Genomic DNA, 19,465 nt, shown 5'->3' with positions numbered 1-19,465 from the left:
GGCCCATGAGCCTGGACAAGTGCCTCGCTGTGAAATGGCTGCCTGTCAGTGAAGTAAACTCCACCACCGCCCATCAGCTTGTAACGAGCCATTCAAAATACAGTCCACGGAAGCTGTTACACAGACCCTTTTGGAGGGCCATGGGTGTCCCTCTGTGCCCGATGCCAGCAGGGCTCACACAGGAGTGTGGTGAGAGGGGCCAGGTTCTGCCAACGCTGCTGTGGCCATACAGCCGCTGCAGGAGCTGGGCCCTTCCCAATATGGAGCCTCCTTAGGTTTGTGTTCTTCTGAGATCTCAGGAGCTCCGGGGTGGCTCCCTGGGGCCACTGGGGACTGTTCTGACAGGGGCTGCACCTTTGTCTCTCCCAGGTGGAGAGGCGATTATGGGGGCAAAAAGCAGCTGTGGTTTCCTTCCAACTACGTGGAGGAACTAGCCAGCCCCGGTGGCCAGGAGCCTGACAGGGAGGTGAGCGCGTTTCCAAGTGCCTGGGAAGGGATGGCGGCGGTGCCTGCGGGAAAGTGGCTGTGTCTGAGCCAGAGGGCAGTGCTGTCCTCCAGGCTGTTGGGACACATGCCCCATGCTCAGGGCTGGGGTGCTAGGGTGGCTCTGGGGTCGGGGGGCAGGCTTGCTGCTGCACTAGTCAGCTCTGACATGCCGGCCTGTGATGCATTCCCAGCAGCAGCTAGATGAGAACAGCCCCCTGGGAGTCCTGCTCGGAGGCACCCTGGATGTGCCATCCTGCCAGATAGGTAAGCACTGGGGTGGGGGTGGGGTTGGCAGCTTTCTCATTTGCACCCGGGCATGGATCTTGCAGGGAGCTCCCTGGTGTGAAGGGGCCTGGTTTCCCTCTCCGCCCACAGCAGCCCCAGTGCCTGGAGCCCAGTGCCTCCCCTCCCCTCCTGCCCCACCCTGCATCCTCTGGACATCTGGGGCACATGTCTTGTCTGGAGGCTTGGGGAATCTCCTGCTTTGAGCTCAGGAGCAGCGCTCAGCAATGGACTCCGGGGTGGCATGAGCCTGCTCCCCCAACTCTGGGCAGTGAGACCAGGAATCAAGCCCAAGCCTCCCCTAGATCACTGGCCCATTTCTCTCCCCACAGCTGCTGCCTCATCTCTGGTCATCATAAACCTGGAGGCCAGCGGATTGGGTGCAGCTTGGGGCCTGGGCATAGGAAATCCACCCGGCACTTGTTCCTTCCCCTCCCCTCACTAATCGCAGTTCAGAGCACAGAGGATTTGGCTGTGTGAGTGGTTGTGACCTTTCCCTTCCCTCCCTCTCCCATCACAGCCATCCGCCCTGAGGGGAAGAACAACCGCACCTTCGTCTTCTCCATCAGCAAGGCGTCCATGTCGCGCCTGTCCATGGACGTGGCGGCTGACACGCACGAGGACTTGCTGGACTGGGTGAAGAAGATCCGGGAGGCAGCCCAGACTGCCGACGCCAGGGTGAGTCTGGAGAGCCACTTTGCCCTGCAGGGCCCTAGCATCCTTGGGGATGGACGCCAGGCCCTCCTGAAGCTGGCTGTCATGAGAACAGCGGGGAGCATTCCTTTCCCCAGAGGGCTGTTCTAGGAGGCCAGGCTGGTCACAGAGAGGTGAAGATGGCTAGTTCTCTGGTGGGTGGAGGCAGGCCAGGGAGAGCCCTACAGTGTGGGGTGGAAGTAGGGCGGAGGCAGCTTGTAGTCATGAATTTTCATAGTGATTGAGGGGCACAAGCCCCACTGAAGGTCACTAGGACTTGTGCTCCTAAGTCACGCCAGGGGCTTTTCAAGTCCCCCTGCCCGCCCCGCAAAAGCTTTCAGGGACCATGATGTTTCCTAGTGCAGAGCCAGCAGCCTCTGGTCAGGGTGACTAGTGATCCGGTGACCTGTGCTAGCTCTGCAGCCACGGTCACCGCTGGGCAAGTGCTGCCATTACTGTAGGAGCCTTGGTGACTTTGTGTCTCTCTCCTGGCAGCTCTCTGAAGGGAAGATGATGGAGAGGAGGAAGAAGATCGCTCTGGAGCTATCGGAACTTGTCATCTACTGCCGGCCTGTTCCCTTCGATGAAGAGAGTAAGTGCGGGTGCTGGTACACAGCAGACAGGCTGCAGGTGCATTATAACCCCACAAAATGCCCCCTAGCACAACCTGGCCTGACTGCCTGTCAGAGGTGGGCTGAGATGCTGGGCGCAGACCCCATTCGATTTAAGCAGAGGTTTGGGGTTCAAGGCCAGACTGGAAATAATTTGCGGTCAAGCTCCTAAGATTCCAAGCCCCAGGTGGTGGAAATCTCCCACAGCCAGCCGTTCTCGAGAGATTTCAGCCACCTGCCAACGGGATCTGGCCCAGAACCAAAGCCACCACAGTGGGTTCGGATCTGGGGATTCACGCCATGCTGTCAAAGCCGCCCGGGGGATATTGAGACACAGAGCTCCCCTCAGAATTAACGGTGGCTCTGGCAATCTCAGCTGTCTGCCCCTGTGCCCGCAAGCCCTGGGGAATAGCAGGTGGAGGGCTCTGGAGGATGCCCAGAAGCTTCTCAGATCTAGATCAGGGTTAGAGGAGGGAAGAGCTGTGTGGCCACAGATTGCCTAAGGGAGAGCCAGGGGAGGGCCAGGAGAGTGTCTAGAGCAGGGGCTGGAGGAGGGGGGCAGTGGTCCAGGGGTTGGGCTTGGATTTGGACACTTCTCCAAGCCGTCACCCCCCCTCTCCCGCCACATCAACTGCAGGGTATTTGCTAGTCACACACTGAACAGGCCTGTGTCAGGGAGTCAGCTTGCAGGTGGGAAGGGGAATGCAAACCCTGGTGGTCTCCTGGAGGTGGGAGCAGCTCACCCAGCCTTGTCCAGGGGCGATGGAGCTCCTGCATGATGAATGACTGCTCCGTGTCTCCTGGCAGAGATCGGCACAGAAAGGGCCTGTTACAGGGACATGTCGTCCTTCCCCGAGACCAAGGCGGAGAAGTATGTCAACAAGATCAAAGGCAAAAAGTTCCTGCAGTACAACCGGCTGCAGCTCTCCCGCATCTACCCCAAGGGCCAGCGCCTTGACTCCTCCAACTACGACCCCCTGCCCATGTGGATCTGTGGCAGCCAGCTGGTGGCGCTCAACTTCCAGACCCCAGGTAAGAGCTGCCTGCCAGGAGGGAGAAGGGGAGGGGGGCGGGGGGCATAGCTTGGGTGCCACACAGAGCTCCCAGTTAAAGGTGCCCTGCCAAACCCCGCTCCCTGAGGAGTCACAGCCTGATCCCTATGTCGAAGGTCAGTCCCACCCAGCCACTTGCCCCTCCCATAAGCGCTTCAGGACACACAGGGTCACTAGCATGCGACGCCACCTGCGATCGCTGACACCTGAGTAGACGAGTGGGATCGGTGAGACTCCGTTTGCAGCCTGTCTGACCCATTCCCTCCTGCAGGCAGAGGGACTTCATTCCTCCCGGGGGCAGAGAACGCTCTGCGGCGATCACCTCCCTCTCTAGTGCACCATGCGATTCTGGCGTTCAGTCCCAGGCCCCACATTACTGGGGGAGACTGACCCCCTGCATAGGGAACAGCAACAGAAATGCAGAGGACTGCAGGAACAGACCGATGGGGAGAGATGGAATGAATGAGGGCCTGCGTTGCAATGCGTGCAGGGGGGATGGAAGCCTATAGGTATTTAGGGGGTGGGGGGGATCGTCTAGGGCAATGGTTCTCAACCTTTTTTCATTTGCAAGCCCCTAAAAAATTTCAAATGGAAGTGCTGCCCTTTGGAAACCTTAGATATCATCTGTGGACCCCCAGGGGTCTATGGCCCACAGGTTGGGAACCACTGCTCTAGGGTGCTACAAGAGGGGATACCCAGTAGTAACAGGATGGAGTTAAACGGGAAACTGGACGTCGGGGCAAACAGCGTGTGATGTACCACGCTGTAGAAGGGAAGAGGTGGAGGAGCTCCCTGGCTTGGGACACTGAAGCCTAGGCTGGGTGACATGTCATACAGTGCCTTGTGGGGACAGAGCCTATCCTGGTGCCAGGGCAATGAACTGTGCACTCCAGTAACTTCTCTGATTGTGACTGCCAGCCCATGTTGAAGCGATCACTCCCTGCCTGTCTTTCTCAGACAAGCCCATGCAGATGAACCAGGCCCTGTTCATGTCCGGCGGCCAGTGTGGGTACGTGTTGCAGCCGGCCAACATGCGGGACGACCTCTTTGACCCCTTTGACAAGAGCACAGTGCGCGGGCTGGAGCCGCTCTCGGTCTCCATCGAGGTTTGTACTGGCCTGCGGCCCTGCCATTACCTGGTTACTTTTCCCCTTATGAAGGGAATGGCTGTCCCTGCTGCGATCCCCCAGAGTGCCCCACCCCTGTTGTGTGGGGGGAGCAGAGGACATCTGCCAACAGCTCTGTTCCTGGTTTGACTGAGCCCTTGCTGGAGGTGAGGGGCCTGGCTGACTGCGTGGGAGAGGCATGTGGAATCAGTCCTTTTAATCCTACCTGGGGACACTGGTAGAGAATTATGTTCCTCCCCTAGGCCTGTCATCCTCTGGCCTCTTCTCACTCAGATTGTCACGTGCTCTTTGTCCTGGCCCCGTTAATACCTGCGTGGTTTGGATTTGGGCAGCAACTCTTGAGCCAGAACCAAGCCCAGATGCGGTATGCTGCCTTGAGTCTAGTGGCAGGGTCTGCTTGCAAGCATAAGAGAGAAGAGGAGAAACACCCCCTGGAATTGCCAGGGAGGAGCAGAGGAGAAAAATGACCATCTTCTGTCACCAGCAGGTGGTGCTCTGCCCCTGCAGGACCACAGACTCCTAGGACAGCTGCTGTCCAATCACCAGTGTGATTCCGGCTTCAATTAGAAGTGTATGTGAGGGAGGGAAAACGCATGCACGCACACACGACTTGTCGCCAGAGTGATGCTCTCACACGTGGTTCATTAAGGTTGATTAAAAACACCATGACCCCTTGCTCCAGGCCTGCGAAAATTGTAGGGCAAGACACGAACCGATTCCCCCAGATATAAAGATCTTTCCCAAGCAACCCAAAGCAAGCTTTCCCCTTCCCCTCAGTTAAAGCCCCCCCCAGGAGCCTGAGGAAGTAAACTAGCTTTGCAGTGCGACCTGAAGGTTAACAAAGATCAAGAGAGGCCCGCAAGCCTCAGCTGGTCTCTACTGCCAGGATATTGCCCAGGGGGGAGAGAGGCAACTTCCCAGAGAGCAGGGACTCAAAGAATTTAGGGCTAAATCTCAGCTGCCTTTCAGCAAAGTGTTGCAGGTCGGTATCGTTATCCCCATTTTAGGTGGGGAAATTGAGGCACGGAGCGGCAATTGTTAACTCACTGGCCCAGCTACTCCCTGGGGCGCGTCTGAGGCTCAGCAGGGATCAAACATGCTGGGGGTAAGAGGTGGTACCCATTGCACTTTCTCAGGCATTTCATGGTAGTGAGAGGATTCCCCTTGGGGCTGAAGAAAAGCTGGGTCCTGGAAGGTTTGATGCCCACAAGATTTACGGGGCCTCAGAGCCAGCGAGAGATCTATCCACAGGGAACGTGGGGTCACCTCAGGCATGGCTTCCCCTATGGTATCCCTCCCTGAGTCCTGCCTGAGCTACTGATGGCCTATTAAAGGGTAAAGGCATCTGACACTGTGTCCTTTGTCCTTAAGCATTTAGCTATAATAATATTACATCATTCCCAAGCAAAGACCCCCTGATGTCATGTGGGGTCTAAAAGGAATTCCCCTTCCTGGAGGATAGTTACTGCTGTACAGACCAGGTGCACTGGGGAAAGGTTGCCTTCAATTGTAGCATCTGTTGTACCGGTAAGGCAGGATGGCCTCCGCAGTGAGGGGGCCTTGGTCATCCACACCAAGCTAGTGGTTCTGAATTGGCTAATAAGGGATAAAACCTTGCAGTCGAATGAAAAAGGAAGGAAGTGTGGGTTCCATGAATGGGGCTGGAAGGCGAGACATTTGGGTTGTATCCTTGGCTCTCTGCGTGACATTAGCCCTTGGGCCACATTCTCCCCAGTGTGTGTAACAGGGTTATCTTCTGGACCGGAAATAGGGCTGATCCTGCTGTTCAGGGATGTTGTATTCAGTAAAGTTTGCTGTGATCCTGAGCGAGATGTGCAAGGGAACAGAGTTGTTCTCGCCCCACTCCACATCAGTCCATTTATTCCTACCCCTCCACATCAGACAGTCGTATTGTGCCCCTCTCCCTGCGGGTTGGAGCCAGGGCCGCTCCACTGGAGAACCCCCAAGGTTTCCCCAGGTTGCTGTCTTTCTGCCCCAATACTAAGCACCCCTAGGAGATTGAATGGCCTATATTAGATGTCAGGAGAGTACTCAAAATCTTCCTCAAGCACATGGAGCCATATCGGAGGTCCACAGCACTTTTCATCTTGTATCATTGTCAAAGGGAAGGAGGCCTCTAACTCCTCCACACCAAAAAAGCATCAAGGCATCTATTGTCGAAGCCGATAGAGCCTCTGGAGTGAGTCCACCAGACAGCATTAGAGCCCACTCCCCGAGGGGTTCAGCGACCTCTTGGCAGAAGATCTGGTTCTTCTCATAAAGAAATCTGTCAGGCAGCTACGTGACAATCAGCATTCACAAAACACTCAAGGGTGATGTCCTTTCTTCTTCGGATGCAGCTTTGGGAGCAGGGTACTTCTGAATGTGCATCCCCAGTAGTAATCCAGGCTCAGCGCACGGTTTTAATCCTCCTCCCACCCTGGGGTTGAGAACTACTTAGCACATCCCGCAATATAGAGTGTTGAACGGGGGTGAGGGAGAAGAGAGGAAAAATTTCTTCTTACCTGTGAATTTGCCTTCTAATACCTTCCCTGTTTGACAGTCTGGCTCACCTGGAGAAGGATTCACTTCTAGAATTGAAGGTGCTGCTTCTATCCTCTGTTTTCCCACGTTAGCATGGACCATGCGTGTTTGCATTAGGGAATATTGGTCTGTTCCCTAGGGCTCTGTTACAGGTTCCCATGTTGGGCGACATAGTGGTATATGTAGTTAATAATGTTCAGCTTTGGAAGCTGTCATTCTGGGGTTCTGCAGAGGGTGGTCCTGCCTTTGGGCTGGCTGTCAATCTTTGTTCTGCTTGCAGGGGGAGGGGGAGCACCCTGCAGTACAGATTGTCAGACACAGCGGGTGTAAGACAATTCACAGGTCAGAAGGCGATTTTCCATTCTCCTCATTACCGCAAATTCTTTCTTTCTTTTTCTAGATCCTTGGGGCACGACATCTTCCCAAAAACGGGAGGGGGATCGTTTGCCCGTTTGTGGAGGTCGAGATGTCTGGAGCGGAGTACGACAATGCCAAACAGAAGACGGAGATCGTGGGTGAGTACCCGGGTTGGCTCTCCCAATAGAGCCGCGGGCGCAAAACAATCTCGGGTGCAGTTTGTGCCTGCGAAAAGGGAGCCCTTGATAGAATGTGCTTCTCCCTGTTTGTAAACGGTTTCCCTTCCCATTGACCCTGGTGTGTGATCTGACACTTGGGCATGCATCTTCACTGGGGGAAGATAGTGTGTTAGCGAATACGAGGGAAATTCCTCTTGAAGACCCAGCACTTTGTAGTTTTAACAGGAGTTAGGCTAGGCTTCTCCACAGTCTGTACATCGACCTGCCGCTCTTCACCAGGATCTTGCCTCGTGTTAGCTGCCTCTGCCTCCCCCCTCCACACACACGCTTTACTGCGGCTCTCACCTTTGAGCCTGTAGGCATGGGGCCAGCGAGAGGCTTGGGAAGCCTCGTGTTCATGCTAAACATTCGTCCTGAATGTACCGTGGGCGCCGTTTGATGTGGTGAGCAGCGTTGCACACCCTGCAGATAGCTCAAAGCTTCACTGAGCCAAGCAGGGGCTCTGTTCCGGTACTGCCTGGTGTGAGCTCAGTGCTACTGGGGGACATGTCAATGTGAGAAGCACATTTCCACCTGCAAACACCACAGTTCCTGTAGAGACCAAGACTGTAAATGAAAGAAGCTAGCAAACCTGCCCTCCCCCTCCTCCCCCCCCCAACACACACACATTTTCTCTGTTATTTCAATGTGTTTCCTCTGTATTTGAGAGCACTTCGGGGATAGCCATTTTCATGGTTTTCCCCTCTATAGACAGCTGGGGTGAAATTCACCATGAGTCACTTGCCCCTCTGGCTGAAAAGATCCAAAGAAACCTCCATCAGAGGAGCAGAAACCCTTATCTGTGTTCCCTTTGAAGGGATAACTTTTAATTCTAGTACTTGCTATTTAAAGGGGGGGAAGGGCACCGTCAGAAAATGGATATCTATTTTTAAAGGGGCCGACATTAAAGAATTCCAGTTGACATTGTCCCTTTAAAGAGTGTAACCCATGCCACATTGCAGGTGCTTGTTCTCCTGAGGGAAGCGTTAGGAGAATTCTTCCTCGCCTCAAAGCATGCTGGGCTGCTCGGAGACTCTTTGAATGATTTGCCATTTGTTTGAAATGCCAGCTAATGTAGAACTGAGGGTGACTGGCAAGTTTGCTGGACTCAGTCACACGCCAAGGCCCAGTGGCAGGGTTTTGAATTTTGTGCCATACCGTCGAAGGAGGCGTGAAAGAATGTTTGTTTAACCGTTACAGCGGGGGAGTGGGTGTCCACTGTCCTGGGTTCACTCCCTGTTGCGCCATGGACTTGAGGCGTGAAATGGGGCAAGTCACTTGAGCTGTCTGTGCCTCAGTTTCCCTCTCTGAGGTTTATAAACGCTGAACTGCCTGACTGAGCAGAATGATTAATGAATGCTTGTAAATAGCTTTGAGAACCTTTGGTCTGCTGCTGGCTACTTTCTTTTGAGGCGCTCCACAAACAAAGGTGACTCTGGTTGCTGTTTCTTATGTTTTGATTTTGTGTCCTGAATATACAGTAGGCTAACTGCAAGGCCAGCTAGAAAGGAAAGCTGTATTGTGGTAGCACCTAGAAGTCTCAGTTATGGGCCAGGACCCTGTTGCGCTAGGTGCTGTACAAACAGAGCTCAAAGCCCAGAGCTCCTGGACAATTGTTGTTAGATCTGTATGTGCCAAAGGAAACAAGATTTCTGGAAGGGAGCAGTTTCCAGGGTTCACTCCAGACACTAAATGAGCCAAACTTCAAGTATATTTTTCTGAGAAATCAAACGGGGAGAAGCGTGGGGATGCTCCATACCGCAGCAACGTGAATGTTGGGGCTGGTTTTTGATTGATTGATTGTGCTTTTAAATAGCGGACAATGGCCTGAACCCATTCTGGCCCCAGAAGCTCTTCAACTTCCAGGTCAGCAATCCCGACTTCGCCTTCCTGCGCTTCGTGGTGTATGAGGAGGACATGTTCAGTGACGAGAATTTCTTGGCACAGGCCACGTTCCCAGTGAAAGGCTTGAAGACGGGTAAAGCTGTGTGTCTCCACGCATGTGTGTGTCCTTCCTGCTGTCACGCAGACTTTGTGGCGGAAGGACCTGTCTCAGGGTGGGTCGGCAGCACGGCAGAAAACAGTGCTCACATCCCCTCTGATCTGCCCCTCTGTCCCTAAGTCCCCTGGTCACCTTCTGGGGATGGCGTAGGCCAGCGGTCCTTGCTCCAGGTCCATCAACTCACCCTCTTCCTGGGTTGTGTCCAAACCCTCCTACATAGGAAATCACTAGGATTCTGCTGCACGTGGGATGCAACCAACAGACTGAGCTTTGCTCTCCTAGCCTCCTAACTGCAGGGCCATGCATATTGTGTGGAGGGCTCCACTGGTGCCCTGCTGCCTTTAGGGATGTATCAGTTATTTGGTTTCTGGGTTCAGGAGGGCACTGGGGGAAGGATGAGGCCTGTATTCCTTCAATTTACTTCTGAGCATGTGGCCTTGGTGCAACAAGCACCCATTGTTGCCTTGGGTCACGCTCACAGGGCTTGAAATGGGGAAGAGCTTTTCAGATAGTAGGCAGCTTTTTAATCCGGCAGGAAAATGCCTAATGAGATCCACTGCCTGGAAGCTGAAGCTAGGCACAGTCAAACTAGAAATAAGGTGGACATTTAACAGAGGTATTTACCCATTGGAACCATGTGGCTAGGGACATGGTAGACTCTCCATCCCTTGCAATCTTTAAATCCAGATGGGATGTCTTTCTAAAAGGGATGCTGTAACTCAGACAGAAGTGATGGGCTTGATGCAGGACATATTGGGTGAGAGCCTCTGGTCTGTGCTATGCAGGTCACACTAGAAGGTCAGACCAGTCCCTTCTGGCCCTAAAATTGATGAATTTCACCTCCTATGCCGAGGGGCCAGCATGAAGTCTGTACACCACTCAAGCTTCCTTGACAGCCTCTACCTAAGGATTAAGTGGGCACAGACGTAGTGCTGGCTCCTCTGCACAGGGGTGTGTAAGAAATGCCCCATCTGCTTTGTGCTGATTAGAGCAAGCAGGTGTGTGCCCGGTAGGGAGTGGCCGTGTGCATGAGGCTCTGCTTGTGCTGTGCATGGCCCCCGTTAGCCAGCCCTTCCCTGGTTTTTCCCACAGTAACGGTTGTGCTCTCTTTGTATCAGGGTACAGAGCCGTGCCATTGAAGAACAACTACAGCGAGAACCTGGAGCTGGCCTCCCTGCTTGTTAAAATAGAGATCTTCCCTGGCAAGGTAAGGCTGGTCCACTTGAATATTGTCCTTCTCCGCAACACAGGAGAGCGGATACACCGATGGGCTTAGAAACCAAAGGTTGGCTGGTCCAGAAGGCTTTGAGCTCCCCTGATGACTAAGGGTACGTCTGCAGTGCAATGAGAGATGTGACTGCAGCACAAGGAGACGTACCCGAGCTAGCTTTGATCTAGCTAGCTCCGATAACAGCAGCAAAACCGCAGCAGCACGGATGTACAAGGCCAGCCTGCACCCTCAAGCAGCTCGCCACCTCTTCACTGCTGTCACTGGGCTAGCGAGATCAGAGCTAGCTCGGGTTTGTCTGCACGTGCTGCCCTCGCGCCTCGGACTGCAGTGTACCCACACTCTAAGTGAGACTGTGATTCCTTGTTTCCTCGTACTTCCCATCTGCTATTGTACAGCCTGAGCGTCTCATCTCAACAGATCTCCCTTCTAAGCCGGGGTACGTCTGGTCCGTGCTTGGAGGAGAGACCTCTGTTGAGCAGCTTGGCGCTCCAGGAAGCAGGGTGGCACTGCCCGCTGTGAGTCAGCACTGACTCGCCCTCTGTGCTGGAGGTGCGATCTCCTGGGTGGCTCTTAAGGATGAGGCCCCGACCTCTTGGCGCTGGTTAAAGAGTCCACTGCTTTCTCTGCCACGCCTACTGCACAGCGGCACAAGCGGGGTTTTGAATGGCCTCCGCCATCCTAAAGACTTAACAGGTGTTGTTCTTTAGCCCAGAACATCCCCCTCGTCTCTCACAGCAAACCAGCTTGATTCTTCCAAGCTGGTCCCTGTGCAAAACCCACCACACAGCTGGGAATAACTGGCAGCCCCTGCTCAGGGAACAAGCATGGCACATCGTGGGCCCCTCTGGCCTGAGCGGGGTTTATCCCAGTGAGGGGAGGCAGGGCTGAACAGAGCTCTGGGGATGAAGCTTGAACACACCTACCTGTGCTGCACTTGGTTTTCACTGGATCCTCCACTCTAAACCTCCCGTCTGACCAGGTATAGTTCTAGCTTCCAGGCCCAGGAGCCCCGCTGGCTTCTAAACTTATTCCCTCTGGGGCAGGGAAGAGGGAGAGAGGTTGGTATCTCATCTCCATTGGGCTGATTCATGTAGTTCTGCCATGCACAAGTTTTGCCTGAAGGGTTGGTAATTCTCTTTCTACCAGAAGGTCTTTGAAAAAACAAAACCTTGCCCTAAAGCCAGTGTTTGTCTGTTAAAATTGGGGCAGATGTCTCAAGAGCATCAGCACACGATTGCATGCGCATTTGCACATCTGACTGGGTCACACCATCTTCATGCTTGCACAACTACACAGACAGTTCTGGTTCCTTGCAGCACAGTTCCCCTGGTAGAGAATGTGCATGCAGTCCCAGTGCTGTGCTTTAAAAATCACTTCCCCTTGTTTCTGATTGAAGCAGGAAAATGGAGAAATTCACCTCTTCGGTGCCTCGGCCCTCCGAGAACGGACAGGAGACCCTTCAAGTCAGCTCCTGACAAACCGAGCCCGGGAAGGGTCCTTCGACGCTCGCTACCAACAGCCGTTTGAGGATTTCCGGGAGCAGCTAGCAGACCATTTTGACAGCCGAGAGCGAAGGTAACGCAGTGGAGTTTTGGAAAGGGACTTGTTCTCTCTACCTTGAGCTCCTATAATGCAAACCAAGCATGGCCTTGGATCCAAGCTACCCTTGATTTTAATCAGTGCAGCTTCTATTGCCTAGTTGTCAGTTTTCCGTATTGTCTCCCTGTGACGCTGTCTGAATGTAAGCGCCCTGATCTCAACAGCCCACGGAGAAAGTTACCAGGAGTCCAGTGTGAACCAGGGAGGCGTTTGGTTTAGTGGCAGAGCTAAGGCAGGGGACATCCTACCATTCATGGAGAGGCACCAGAGCCTGTTGTCATAATGTAGGTCCTGTGTCAGGGCTGTTGCAGCACAGTCCCCACCTGCCCAGCGGGCAATGCGACTTCTCTGCCCACGCTGGTGCGTCAGGTACCTGCAAAGTGCCTGTATTTCATATTGAAGGGTGGAGGAGCGAGGTTCATCTGCAGAGTCCTGGCCTGCAGGATAGGTGTGTATCTCACAGGTTGCCATTCACCCTCTTGGGCAGGAAGGAAGTCCTCATGCTATTTAACAGTAAGCGAGGAGTAGCTGGGGCTCTCAGGGCTGGCTATACTCCAGCTCTGCCAGGCTTCCTGTCACACAGTCGGGTTACCAGGCTCCTGGCTGGGAGCTGAGAACCTTGAAAGCTCTGAGAGTCCTGGCTTAACCTGAGTCTCTGAGGGCTCCTTTCCATAAAGCTGGGAGCCTGGAATTTCTGGGACTGGCGTACAAGGTTTGGGGAAGCCCAGCCATGCAGACTGCCCTGGGGCTGGAGACCTCAGGGCTTCCAGACTCCCGGCTTGGGCTGCCCCGCTTAGGAGTCACACAACCCATGCAGCCTCCTGGGCCAGGAGTCTGGAAGCCAAGGTCCTTGGCCAGTCCATGTTATGGGGCTGCACCAGAGCAACAGACCCTGGGAGCCCCAGCAGCAGCTCTGTGAAAGGGACATTGAGTGACTAGCAGCCATGAAACTGACAAGAATGTCAGTTTCATGTTTCATTTGAGAACCAGAAGGTTTTGGTGTTTCTGAAACAAAATTTTCTATTTGCCAAGAAACTTCAGCAAATTGGGTTTCATTCAGCGTCAGAGCCCACATTTCAAACACCTGAAATGTCTCTCAAACCCCAAAACACACGTTTCTGCCAGCTCTATCGAACAATTCTGAGACAGACGCATAAGGGCTTAGCAGCCCAGCCTGCGGCCCAGCGCTGGAGCCGGGGGACCTTGCAATGACTGGGGTTATGAGTAGTGCACAGTTGCTTGTTAAGGTCGCTGCCACAGAATTCATCTCAAGCCCCTCCCCTTTCCTCTCTTCCCCTGCAGGGTACTGCGAAGGACCAGGGTGAATGGGGACAACCGGCTCTAGCCCAACTTCGCCTGCTGAAAAGCACCAATAGTGCTTGTGATTATCACGGAACGCTGTGAACTGGTTTCTATGGAAACGTCACTGCTTTGGCCTACTTTCAGGCAGCTTTTCCAGTTTCTCTGCTGGTGTGTGTTTGAGTGGAGAAATTAAAAAAACCCCACCACCCAACCACCTCCTCCTACTACGCCCATAATGAAGTGTATTAATGTGTATAGCCTGTCAGCTATTAAGGCTGGAGACAAAACTGTGTCTATAATCAAACAAACTCCCTTTGAGCCTATATCCTGAGAAATCTAGATCCCAGCCCTGCTCGGAAGCTGGTAGGGAAGCTTTTTACAGCATTAACTCAATGTAAATGTTTCCCACTCCCTTGAGGGACCTGCCTCTTCTCCCTCCTTTTACATGCCCCCATAGGGAGGTACTTCCTAAGAACCAGGCAGGATGCACCTCAGTCCTATTGTTGTTGTATCAAAGTACCTGTATAGCCTCTGCCTCTGGGTCCAGTAGTGAAACTCAAAGTTTACAAGGCCCCTCTAGCTTTAAGTTACAATAAAAAAGTCAGTGTTAAGTGTGTAACGTCTCCACTTTCTCGAGGTTTGCCCTAAGCTGCCGAGTTCATGCTCCACTGCAGAAGAGCACCTTGCGGGCTAGTGGCCACTCTTCAGTGTGTTTCACGCCAGCAGCTAGCTGTGGTTTTTGCGGGCAGTCTCTTTCACGCCTTCAGGCAGACCCTGGAGCTCGCGCGCTCTCTCTCTCTCTCTCTCTCTCTCTCTCTGCCCTCATGTTGCCTTGTAAACAGTTCAGGCACGAGGTCTGAAGTACTGTGGGTTCTCGCTCTCTGTCACCCAAACGGCACACCAGGTAGGGAACGTGCGCTGCGGAGGCCCTGCATTTCCAACTGACCATGTAGCAAGAAAATGGAGTGCAGAAAGCTGAGGCTCACCAGAGAAGCTACACAAGATACTGAGCCAAATGGAGCCCTGCTGGCAGCAGGTGCAGCTCCACAGAAGTTTCTTCCTATTTGCCGTGCAGCCACCTGTCTGGTGGTTTCTGGCAGTGCTGCCTCTAAAGGAACACTCCAGGCTGCTGAAACTCACGTGACTGAGTAGCTCTGGTTTAGGTTAGGAGCTGGCAGTTGCAAATTCTGCTTTGACTGGTGGCTTCTCCAGCTGAGATTAAGACAAGTTGTTGCCACCCTTATTTTGGAGGTGGCAAAGCTTTGTCTGTTCTTTTAGAGTGAGAGGAAGAACAACTGTGGCCGAGCGCTTGCATGATCTGCAGAGTGAATGTGTCCTTTTCCAAACACAGCTGCTCCAGGGCTAGTGATAAATGGCTACTCAATTGCACAACAGGAACTCGTACCTGCTCTCTAGGCTGGTGCCTGAAAGATAGGTTATTCCAGCCTTCCAAAGGGACTGTATTTATCATGGGGGTGGAAAGACAAGGCAGGATAACAGACCATGCTACAGCCCCTGAGGCAGGCTGTATGCTCCACTGCAGTGCACTATATTGTGTTTGACTCTTGACTGGTGTTACTTAAGAGCCATACTCCCCACTCAGCCTGAGGATTGTGTTCAGGTCACGCTTTTAAAGACCAGAATGTCCAATAAAAGTCCTCAACTTACTTTTTCCTCATTGTGTTTTGTGCAGAGGGGGCTGGGTAGGGAGAATCGGCAAAGCAAACAATATGCCCTGATATGTTCTTATAACAAGGAGCACAAGTGCAGACAAATAGCTGAAACAGTGATAAACAGTCAGGGAGAACGTAGCACAAGACACCTAGGAAGGCTGCAGAGGAATATGGATCCTGCAAAGCCTGGACCAGGCTGCTTGAGGAAATTCTGTGCTGTTTTCCAAGGGGATGGAAGAGTGCACGATGTGTAAGTTATTTGATTCCGTGGACCAATGCAGTAGGAAGCCCAGACGGTCCTTGAGCATTTGAGACCCTCCCATGCGCCCTAGGAGCCATCACTTTCTTTTAAGTCTATGTAGGGGAGTCTAGCAGCATTGCTGCTGGGCGTTGGGCACTGCCAGTGTGTGTCTTCATGCTCTGTTGGGCAAACTGCACTCTCGGGAGTAGCCAGGCTCACTGGAAGGGGGGTGACATCAGTACTGAAGGCCACACAGACCCTGGTGTCTCAATGAAAGCTTGTTTTTTAAAAAGAGGAGAAGGGTTAGGAGATTGTGATGTACAAAGTCTGGCAAATCAAATGCATCTTCCACAGTAGCCATGATGCACAGCGCTGGCCCATACTACCTTAATGCCCTGTGTTTCAGGACCCGTTGCTTGTGGGAACAGAGTGGTGACTGGAAGGCAGTCAGACTGAATGCTGTTAGCTGGGGTGATTCTAACTGGTACATCAGTGTGAACTAAAATCCAGACACCCTTCTCCTGCCTTCAAGGCTGTCCCTGTCCATGTGCTCTCTGGAAGCTGATTTACATTCAGCCATCAAGTCTCTGGCTTTGGTGACACAATGGGGCAGCAGATCGAAAGTCATGGCTGCTTTTATATTTAAGTGGAGTTTTTATTGATTTAAATCTGGAAGTGCGCGTGTCAGATACAGAGGACTGAGGCGACCTTGCTTAGGGATGGTCTGGCACAGCCAAATCCCCGTGGACTTCAAAGGGTTGTCTGTGCTAGAGGCTTACCTTTGAGAAGCGTGCTTCCCCCTTCAGGACCCAGCTGCCATTCCACCAGGCACGCTCTCCGTTAGACTCCGCGTGCTGAAAGCTGGGCAGTACGTCTCACCGCGCCCAAACAACTGGCTTTGAAAAGAGAGTTGTAACGAAGAGCCGCTGTGCAGGAGCTCTTGGCAAAGCACAAGGTAACATGCCTGGCCATTTAATCCCACCGTTCCAACTGATACAGACACCACCACGCTGCTCCTGTTCATATTTTATGCTCTTTATTTAGGAACAACTGAAAAGGTCTCATTTCATTTCACCAAACTGTACAAGCAAGCTCCCCTCCCCCGCCCCCCCCCCACCCCCCTCCACATATACAAAAGTAAGGGAAACTTGTGGTTCACTTCTCAGAAGTGGCATTGTGGGAGCTCTCACCCTCAGAATAAGAGCATGTAAAGTCCATCGCAGGGGCAAGCGACCCTAGCACTAGTAATAACTATAGCCCACAGTCACAGACAGCTTCTGTTTTTCTCTTTAAAACCTTCACCAAAAGTTAAAAACCACCTTCTCACACAGGTGCCATGTTAACCATCCTAATTGTGGTCTTAAAAAAAATCCAAAATAACTTCCCCCTCCCCCATACAAAGACGACGACAGCCAAGCCTGTTCGCTGTCCCTAGCCACAAGGCCACCCTTATGAAAGGTCCCATTGCAGCTCCAATTCTAGTTTGCTTTGGATAAATCCACACAGAATCCCAGGTCACTCAGCATCAGGAGGATTTTAAACAAGACACCATCTGTGATTGTGTGGTCTGATGAGAAGCAGTGTGTTCCCAAAGCCTGACGTTTAGTGCCGTGCTACCTATGTGGGGTGAAAAATTCCTGACAAAATTCCTAACAAAAATAATCAGATGGGGGCTGAGCAAAAGTGCAACTTTATCAAGCAAATTTCTACCCAGCTCTCTTCACTGGCACCAGCGAACAGCATATGGGTAATACCATCCATCTACCAGGCCAGGACAGGTTTACTTAAGGCCAGCCTTCAAATGAGTGACCAAGTGGAGTGGTACGTTCTTTGCTGAAATGAGGGACAAGTGTAAGAGATCCCTGCTGCATCTCGAAGAGTTCTGTTAATTTGTTTTCCTGTTTGTTTTCAAGCTTTTGTGGCACTAGTCTGAAATTCCTGGCAGATCCCATTGCCAGTAATGGACACAGCAGGAACTACCCTGGCAAAGAGAGCGACTGAATCCCCTTTTCATGCTGGCAGCTTCAACTGATGCTTACGTGTTTGTTTTGTAATCAGCTGAGAAATTAAAATTGATGCTAAGTTCCATTCCGGAGGTTAGGTCAATAGGGTTGCCTGTCTTAGGGACTGGTTTCAAACCTTTAAAACACAGTTTCACTGTAAAGTAGGGAGAGAGGAGTTTAACGGTGTCACTGTAACTATGAGTACTACCATGCAAAGGCACAGTATTCTCATCTCTCACATGCTGATCTGTGCCAAGCTCTGAAAAACATCTTATCATCTGAACTACCCCCAGCCTCAAAATTTCATTTTCTGTTCAGGCTCTCTGATCAATGGCTCCAGCTTTATTTGGGGAAAAGGTTTTTAAAGTTTCCAATCATCAAGAATTGCTGCTCTATGTGGAAAAACGAAACTGCTATTCAGCCTTCCAGATCCTCCTCCTGAATTTATAGGTCAAGTGCTGACATCGACAGCAAATACAAGAGAATATGGTGTCTTGTCACTGTCCCGCTCACTGCAAGTCATGCCATCACATAAGGGTCGTTAAACTAGATACCCAACCTGACTATTTAGTTTCATACCACAGCTGCCATTGTGCCCTGCCTTTGCTGATTGATTCTCATGCTGTGAACCATTTGTCTTGGCAAAGGACACACAAAGGCCGCTGTAGAAGGGACAGACCATTCTGCTTTAAATAACTGAAACATCAGGTGCAAGTTCTCTGCAGATTGCTGCATTATAGCAAGGCTAAGCAAACATGGAGAGTCATAGGGCTGTGTCCATCCCGCTGTGCCATGTTTGGAACTCAGCTTAATTTAGGGGCCTGATTTTCAGAATTCCTGAGTGCCCACAGCTCTAGCTGACGTCCAATGGGAACTGTGAATACTCAGTATCTTTGAAAATTGGGCATTAGCTGTACAGCCTTCCCTCTCCAGCTATTTTATACCAGGGGCATCACTATGGTATCCCCTAATTTTACCCTTTGTTCCCCGTTTTCCATGATTTGGCTATCCCCAGCCTTTCCAGCCTGTATTAGCCCCCCAAAAAGCAATCCGATAGGGCACATTCTCTCCTGTTCCAGTCCTTGCCGTGCTGTGCAGCAAGTGGTCAGCAGGGGAGGGAAAGCAACTATGCTCTGTACCACCACCGACTGGTGCTAAGTCTGATTCAAACGCTTCACTTGAAGAGTTACAGGGGTGTAGCTTGCGGAGTATATTTCCAATTCATGATCACATACCAAAGTTGTTAACACAATCACCTGTTAGGCTGGATACCTGCAGGTAACTCAAATGCAGGCAGCTGCAAATGCCTTCTGTACATGAACCACTAACTAACCAAGCCACCATCCCAATGACTCCCTTGTGAAACTGGAACTAGGAACTAAGTTGAGGAACCAGGTATAATTAAATTTTATACTGTTTAAAAAAAAAAAAAAATCCAGGATGCTAGCCAAAAATCAGAGCTTTGTCTAGCAAATCACTGCTCGTACTAACTAGCAAGCTAATTCTATTCCTAGAATCAGGAAAACTTACGATTCTTTTTAAAAATGAGACCTGAATGGATATTAATCTGTATAGCAGGTTACTAAGCGCTTGAGTTTCTGGTTTTAAGCTAGCCTGCCTCCTATACAGAAGTCTAATATTCATAAGAAGGAAGCAACAACATAAGACTGAAGATAAAAGGATTTTTACAGCTTGTGCAACCATCAAGTCCGAGTGAACATAGGCTCACTTTTAGCTGAGGGAGTTGGAGAAATTAGTTTTTAAAGATGTCCTCTCCTAATAAGTAAATGCTAGCTCACCCCTCCATCTACCCAATTCTCTCCTTGTATCTAGTCTAAGTGACAACTATTGTTGGTTAGAGGATGATAATACTTAATACTGTCTAGGTGCAAAATTGTGACAGCATTTCCTGCAACACCAGGTGCAGAAGTGCGGCTGATGGGACTGTCAAACCACTTCACAGTGACCAAGAGCTGGTCCGCAATTGTTTCCGTTTCAGACGCATGCACACTTCTAATGTCCTGCACTAAACCCTACGTATTTT

The 19,465-nt window shown here is 51.8% G+C and overlaps 1 protein-coding gene across 20 annotated transcripts in view; it reads left to right on the top strand.

Moving 5' to 3' along the window:
- PLCG1 (phospholipase C gamma 1) overlaps window positions 1-15,171 on the top strand; it is a 100,577-nt gene extending 85,406 nt beyond the window's left edge. For 8 of the 20 annotated variants that reach the window (XM_043527421.1, XM_043527420.1, XM_043527419.1 and 5 more), the window contains 11 exons: window positions 370-466; window positions 678-750; window positions 1,289-1,446; window positions 1,957-2,053; window positions 2,880-3,104; window positions 4,082-4,230; window positions 7,196-7,310; window positions 9,187-9,348; window positions 10,491-10,579; window positions 12,000-12,178; window positions 13,505-15,171. In XM_043527421.1, the coding sequence (XP_043383356.1) occupies window positions 370-466; window positions 678-750; window positions 1,289-1,446; window positions 1,957-2,053; window positions 2,880-3,104; window positions 4,082-4,230; window positions 7,196-7,310; window positions 9,187-9,348; window positions 10,491-10,579; window positions 12,000-12,178; window positions 13,505-13,547 (1,387 nt within the window). In that variant the 3' untranslated portion in view covers window positions 13,548-15,171. The remainder of the gene's footprint in view (window positions 1-369; window positions 467-677; window positions 751-1,288; window positions 1,447-1,956; window positions 2,054-2,879; window positions 3,105-4,081; window positions 4,231-7,195; window positions 7,311-9,186; window positions 9,349-10,490; window positions 10,580-11,999; window positions 12,179-13,504) is intronic. The other 12 variants (XM_043527423.1, XM_043527424.1, XM_043527429.1 and 9 more) reach the window with 3 other exon arrangements.
- Window positions 15,172-19,465: the final 4,294 nt, after the last annotated feature.

Source organism: Chelonia mydas, chromosome 13, assembly GCF_015237465.2.
Source record: "Chelonia mydas isolate rCheMyd1 chromosome 13, rCheMyd1.pri.v2, whole genome shotgun sequence".
In the NCBI taxonomy this organism is placed as follows: domain Eukaryota; kingdom Metazoa; phylum Chordata; order Testudines; family Cheloniidae; genus Chelonia; species Chelonia mydas.
This window is presented reverse-complemented; position numbering and strand designations above follow the sequence as displayed.